Source organism: Enhydra lutris, unplaced genomic scaffold (assembly GCF_002288905.1).
Source record: "Enhydra lutris kenyoni isolate GAN:26980312 unplaced genomic scaffold, ASM228890v2 scaffoldscaffold9, whole genome shotgun sequence".
NCBI lineage: Eukaryota > Metazoa > Chordata > Mammalia > Carnivora > Mustelidae > Enhydra > Enhydra lutris.
The window spans coordinates 7,114,454-7,121,627 of NW_019154093.1; the positions used below are offsets into that span (position 1 = coordinate 7,114,454).

Consider the following 7,174-nt stretch of genomic DNA (forward strand, 5'->3'; position numbering starts at 1 on the left):
CAAGGGCAGAGTCTGGCTCCACAGGGCCTTGCGGGTTTTAATGCGTACAAAGCATCTCCAGGTTCATTTCCTCATTCACGCTGTACAACTGCCACAGGTGAAGAAACCAAGGCAGTCTGGAGTCTTCTCTAGATCCCTACCACACCAGGGGCTGGGCCTGCCCCTAGACCCTCAGTGACTGGCAAGGGTCCATACAATTCACCACACCAGTTCCTTGGTCTGGCTTTATCTTTTCCTTGGTTCGGACAGCTCTTTTATGGAAAGGAATACTAGACAGCTTTATTTTTTTTTTTTAAGATTTTATTTATTTATTTGTCAGAGAGAGAGAGAGGGAGAGAGAGCAAGCACAGGCAGACAGAATGGCAGGCAGAGGCAGAGGGAGAAGCAGGCTCCCTGATGAGCAAGGAGCCCGATGTGGGACTCGATCCCAGGACGCTGGGATCATGACCTGAGCCGAAGGCAGCCGCTTAACCAACTGAGCCACCCAGGCGTCCCTAGACAGCTTTATTTTTAAAAGCTCTTTTTTAAAGATGCCTTTTAGGGGTGCCTGGGTAGCTCACTTGGTTAGGCATCTGCCTTTGGCTCAGGTCATGATCCTGAGTCCTGGGATCGAGTCCTGCATCAGGCTCCCTGCTTGGCAAAGGGCCTGCTTCTCCCTCTGCCTGCTTCTTCCCCTGCCTGCTGCTCAGCTCATTTGTGCTCTCTCTGTCAAATAAATAAAATCTTAAAAAAAAAAAAAAGGATGACTTTCGAATTTTAGATTCAAATTCCTTAAGGGAAATTTTAATTTTTTTAAAGAAAAATGTAATTGTGTATCACAAAAGCACTATTTAAATAACTCTCATTAATGCAGTTTACTATGTGCCATGTAGAGTTCTAAGCATTTTGCATATTATATATTCATTTAATCCTTGCAACAACCCTATGAGGTAATTACTACTATTGTCTCCATTTTAAGATGAGGCAAACTGAGGCACAGAGAAGTTAATTGACTTGCCCAGGTCACAGAGACAGAGAGCAATGGTGCCAATATCCATTCCAGGGGTCTGTCTGGCTTCAGAGTCTGTGATCTTAACCACTGGCTGTGCTCACAAGAGCTTTCACACATTTAGGAAAGAACCCCTTCTAAAAATTCACTATCTTGTGCTCTGAGAGATTGACGTTGTCTCCTTATTAGACATCTCCATGGTTAAAGTTGAAAGCCTTAAAAATAAAACTGTCAGTTATTTTACCAGGAAAGATGGATTTATTTGAGGGTAGCAAAGAATTGCAATTCAGAACAAACAAGTGTTAGCAAACCATAGCAAGTCCAGAGAACAAAGGAGAAGAATGCTCTTTTATAGAGAAAAAAGGAGAATTGGGAGGAGCTGTTATAAACAAAAAGTCCATGTAGGAGTAACCCAGGAGTTTGAAGTGTAGTGGCGGTCACGGCTGAGTTGTGACAGATTCTCATTGGCTGGGCTGTTGCCCCGCAAGGAGAAAACCTTTCTTGCTCCTGCTCTGGCAGCAAAGAATTAGCTTTTTCCTATTGGAAATGCAAAGTAGTCCCCTCCCATTAGTTATGCAATTGACTAGGAGTGTTTGGGGGCGAGGGCTCCCCCTTCTGGCCTCCCTACTGCATTTCTTTCTTTCTTTCCTTTCTTTCTTTCTTTCCTTTCTTTCTTTCTTTCTTTCTTTTTCTTTCTTTCTTTCTTTTTTTAAGACTTTATTAATTTATTTGACCGAGACACAGTGAGAGAGGGGACAAAAGCGGGGGAACTGGGGGAAGGAAAAGCAGGCTTCCCCACCGAGCAGGGAGCCCAATGCCGGCATCAATCCCAGGACCCCGGGATCAAGACCTGAGCCAAAGGCAGACGCTTACCGGCAGAGCCACCCAGGTGCTCTCCCTACTGCTTTTTAAATGAGGTTTCCTTTTATTAATTTTCAATTATGCGCATTAAGCTATAGCTCTTAGCTAGAACAAATCTCTTAATAAGTGGAATTTGTTAAAACTGATGCAATATTGTTTCTATTTAAATGGTGTTGGAGGCCACAGCATGGTTGGAGTCGAGGATCAAACCCGGCCCTGACTTGTGTCTCCTTCAAAGTCCGGACACCTTGACGAGGTTAAGGACGGGAAAGTTGGGTAACACTGAGAAAAGGGTCTGTGCTCTGTGTCGTGCGCTCGCCTACGTGACTTCCCACACACTCTCCCTACAGAAGGGAACAATGTGGTCAGGGTCATGAATTCTTAGTTGGTCCTTGTTGTTCCTGTACCTCCCATAACCCACTCCCTGGTTGATTGTCTTGCTAATGGCTTTAGCAGAGACTACCTGGCATCACGAGGTTTGCTTGTAGTTAATGTAAACTTGTTATAAAAACTTGCGGTCATCTGACTAGGTACTGATGTATTACTCCTCCTATTCTGGTCTGCCTTAAAAATGATTGTAAGATGTGGAATAAAATTGGCACCGTTGGACATCCTCCTCAGTGTCCCTCCTGCCCCCATCTCTTTGTCTCTTAATTTCTTTTCACCATCCTCTTACCCTCACGTTTTCCTGGTCGATTTGTCGTGCTGGCCTCGACAAAATGGCATATGTCAAGGTGACAAGAATTATTAATACCTTGGGGCTCCTGGGTGGTTGAGTTGGTTGAGAGGCTGACTCTTGGTTTTGACTCAGGTCATCATTTCAGAGTCCTGGGATCGAGCACCGACTTCGGCTCAGCACTCAGCACAGGGTCCACTTCAGATTCTCTCCCCCCTCCCTCTCTCTTACTCTCTCTCAAATGAATCAATAAAATCTTTAACAAAACAAAACAAAAATGCCTTGGATCACTGTTTCAGTGAAAAGTACACTTTGTGAGGTTTAAAATATATTAATCTTGTTGGAGAGAAGTACAAGGGGACATTAGATTTCTCTGAAATGTTCCAGTTTATTAAAGTAGAACATAATTTTTGTTTGTATAATTAAAAAACAATAAAAAATACACCTTTATTTAGTCAATCAAAAAATGCCTTCTGTGGTAGGCAGCCTCAACCTCTGATAATTAGTCTTATATAATACCCTCCCTTTGAGTGACTTGTTTTTTTATTTTTTCTACATTTATTTATTTTAGAGAGAGAGTGCACATGCGTGTGGGTGTGTGAGTGAGGAGAGGGGCAGAGGAAGAGAATCTCAAGCAGATTCCCTGCGAGCATAGACCACCCCCCCACCCCCCAGTGTGGGGCTCAGTCCCATGACCCATGAGATAATGACCTGAGCTGAAATCACAAGTTGGACACTTAACCAACTGAGCCACCCAGGCGCCCCTTGAGTAACTTGTTTTTAACCAGTAGAATATAGCAGCATTGAGGGATTAGCCCTTCCATGAGTAGGTTACAGAAAATCATCACCTCTGACTTGCTAGGACTCTGTCACTTTCTTGGCTTGCACGCTTTGATGAAGTGAGTTGCCATGTTGGAAGAACCACATGGCAAGGAACAGAAAATGACCTCCCTTGAGGAACTGAATGCTCCCAACAAATAAAACCATAGACCCTGAACCGACATTTTCATTGCAGCCTTGTGAGAGATTCCTGACCTACAGAAATCGTGAGATAACAAATGTGTATTATTTTAATCCCTAAGTTTTAGGGTAATTTGTTATACAGCAATAGATACCTTTTTTATACAAGTGAATTTTTGAAAAATGAGTTAATAAATCATCATACAAACCCATGTAAAAAAGAAGGTCTAGTCTACACTGGCAGTAAGTATCTGAAATCACAGACATGCACGGTAACCACATCTGCCACAACCATCTGAGGGGCTTAACTCAGTCTTTTTGTTTGTTTGTTTGTTTTAAGATTTTATTTATTTATTTGACAGAGAAAGAGAGATCACAAGTAGGCAGAGAGGCAGGCCAGGGTGGGGTGGGGTAGCAAGCTCCCAGCTGAGCAGAGAGCCCAATGCGGAGCTTGATACCAGGACTCTGAGATCATGACCTGAGCCAAAGGCAGAGGCTTAACCCACTGAGCCACCCAGGCGCCCCTTAACTCAGTCTTTTGCAGTCAGGGCACCCTCCAGGGAAGTGGTGGCTCTAAGGCAGGGGTGAGTAGGAGTGTGGGGGTAGGGAGGGAGGAAGCATATGTATCCCTTACCATCAATGCCTACCACCCCCCACCTTCAGGCCCAGAGGTGCCTTAGGACAAGGGCAATCCTATACAAGGCTCTCGGGCTGCGGCCAAGTCTCCCCTCTCAGACCAAGAGGCCTCCAGGGAGAACTTCTTGTCACCCCCAAGAGCCACAGCAGGCTGAACTCCTCCTCCCCAGTGACTTTCTCTCCATCTGTCCCCTAGCTCCCAGCCCAGAACTCTGCTCAAAAGGGCAGCTCACACGGTGTGGAAAAGAGACCACCAGACAATGGGTAGAATAGAAACACAAACTCAAGAAATGCATTTCTCTGCCCCAGTTTATTCCTCGGCTTGGCCCAGAGGCCTGGTTCATACTCAACATGCAAGGGCTAGACACAAAAGTCCCCAGGACCATCACTTCAACCTTACTTCCTATGCCCTTCACCCACCCACCTGTCAGGGATAGAACACTTTAGAGATAGGAAGAGCACCCCCATTTTGAAGATAGGGAGACTTGGCGTCATGCCACTGCTCACCCACCAAGACCTTGTATCCTCATGGCTCCCAAAAGCAAAGCAGAGAGCTTGGCTCCTGTAGTTCTTGGTTCTCCCCAGAATTCACCCACTCTCCATGTCACAGAGCCTCTGCTGGAGCCTGTCAACCCCCAACAAAAGGACCATGCAGTGACAGATAGGGTTATAGGCTGACATTGCCCCCTGCTCCTCCTGGAAAGTCAACTATGGCTCCTCTGGGCCCAGACAGCCTGATTTCAGGAAAACAGACCAACCTAATTTAACATACAGTGTCGCTAAAGCCAGAGAGGCACAGCAAGTAGAGGCACAAAGAAGAAAGTGAGATTTTTTTTTTTCCCCAGCAGTCTTGGAACAACTCGTCCATTCCTTGCAAGCGAAGAAGCACACATTCACTTTCATCAGAAGCTTAAATCAATATGGTCTGCAACAGCTCCTTTGCCGTGGAGAAGTGTGCTTTGTTTCAAAGTGGTATTTTAGAATTCCCTTTCTCCTTTTCTTCACAGGGTTCTGCGCTCTCTTCTCCCCCATCCCCATCTCCCATGTGCCCCAAGGCAGAGTTCAAGTGAGACAGCCCTTTATCTTCTTCTCTGATCCCACCTGCCTCCATCCCTGCCACAGTGTTGATTACCACCCCTGGCTCCCCTCCCTCACACTAATTCTCTACCAGGTGCCCTGGCAGAACTGTGGCCAAAAAGCCACAGCAGGCCAGAGCAGCCACCATACTTCCCACAGAAAATCCACCATCAGGGACAATAGCCTTAGCAGAGCGAAGTCTGAGAGGAGGGATGGGGAGAGGGTGGAGAGCCGGCCTGGGAAATCTCAGGGGACTGGATCAGCCACAACCCTCAGATAAATACTGCAGGCTAGCCCTCTCTCCGGAGCAATGGGACCCTGCAGAGGAAAGAAGGCTACGGTTGGCATCGGGTAACACAGGGTGTGGATACCCCCACATAAACAGCTGCATATGTATTTGCATACACCTGCTTGTGAGTCTGCCTGCAAATACACGTGCCCCTGATACACACTTCCCATGCCTGCACCTGCACACACAAAGACACATTCATATACACCTCCCACGACCTCAAACTCACGCATATGCACACACACCTTCTGTATATATATCCTCCCTCGTGCACACATACGCACATTGCCGGCTACCTGTGCATGCACACATACACAAACTCACTCCCTCTCCTCTACATGCTCCACACACCCTATGTTCACGCGCAGAGGCCTGCACCCAAGTTAGCTGGCATGCACACACAGGTCCGTGCCCGGACGCATCTGCCTGCAGGTGGGCGCACACAGTCACTTTTGCTTGCCTGCACTCATACCAGCAAATAATCACGTACTTCCTTGAGCACAAGCACACACATGCGCACAAATCTGGACATACACCCCTGCACCCTGGCAGAGACACACCCTTAGCCCTGCTCCTGGGGCCCAGAGGGGGCTGCCCTCTGTTGGAGACAGCGGATCAGCTCCTTCCGGTTGTCCAGGATGGTGTCGAAGCTCTCCTGCAGGCGGGCCTGCTGGTCTACCAGCTGGTGCTGCAGGCCCCGTATCCACTGCAGCAGGGTCAACCGGCGGTACATCACTAGGTGCGCATGGTGCTTCTCCTTCTCCTGCTCTTTGTAGCGCTCCTGGGCCTGCAGCTGCTGCACAGCCCGGGCCACCGAGGGCAGAAGGGGATCTGCAGGCCCCAGGCCTCGGGGGGTCCCACAGGCCGGCTCAGGACTGCTGCTGGAGCCATCGGTGCTTGGAGAGCTGCTGGCATAGCCGTTGTCCTCCAGCGGGGAGCAGACCGCGCTGGCGCTGCCCAGCTTCTCAAGCTTAGCTCTGGGGATTTCTGCCCCTTCTGGGGGGCTGCGCACCTCCCCCTTAGGGAGTCCGGGGTCCTGGAAGGCCTGGTTGTCAGAGGGCAACTCAGAGGAGCTCCTCATCGGTATGGGCTCCACATGGTCAGGCATCCCATGCCAATTCTCATTGGCGTCTTTGACACTTGCCATGAAGTTAGAGTTGTTGTCTGGTTGGAACTCTGGCTGACATACTCCCGGTGGGCCCCCTGGGAACTGGCCCCCCTCAGCTAGCCCTGGCTGGATGGTGAACATTTGGTCTGTAAAAAGGAAGCAGAAGAATGAGTTAGAGCAGGACAGGGGTTCCAGGGGCAGGGGAGGGGGGTGTCCCAAGTCATGGCAACCTAGAGGCAGGGGCAAGGCAGTCTCAGTCCCTTTCCCTCTGGTAACACTTCCCTTTGTGGTTCTCCTCCTCCCTCTCTGTTAACTCAGTGTCCTTCCCCGTGTAGGGTTTTCTCAGCCCTCTGAGGCAGCCTGTCTTCTCTCTGCCTGTCTATGTCACTCTATGCCTGTTTCCTCAAAGGACCCCATCCTCTACGGTAGCTTCAAGAACCATCAGGTGTTGGTGACTCAGATGTGTCTCCAGCCCAGATCCGACTGCTGTCCAACTCTGCAACCAACCACAGGCTCCCCGAATTCTACACGTCCAAACCAGCTCTCCCTCCCCAGTGTGCTCAGCGAAATGGCCCCCTA

At 48.8% G+C, this 7,174-nt stretch overlaps 1 protein-coding gene across 1 annotated transcript; it reads right to left on the reverse strand.

Moving 5' to 3' along the window:
* Positions 1–5,038: 5,038 nt before the first annotated feature.
* On the reverse strand, positions 5,039–6,736 carry LOC111143407 (chromosome unknown C1orf216 homolog). Its single transcript, XM_022497124.1, has 2 exons — positions 6,048–6,736; positions 5,039–5,516 (listed from the first exon to the last, which is right to left on the reverse strand). The coding sequence occupies exon 1, from the start codon at positions 6,734–6,736 to the stop codon at positions 6,050–6,052; it is 687 nt and encodes a 228-aa protein (XP_022352832.1). The 3' UTR covers positions 5,039–5,516; positions 6,048–6,049.
* Between the last annotated feature and the right edge of the window lie 438 nt (positions 6,737–7,174).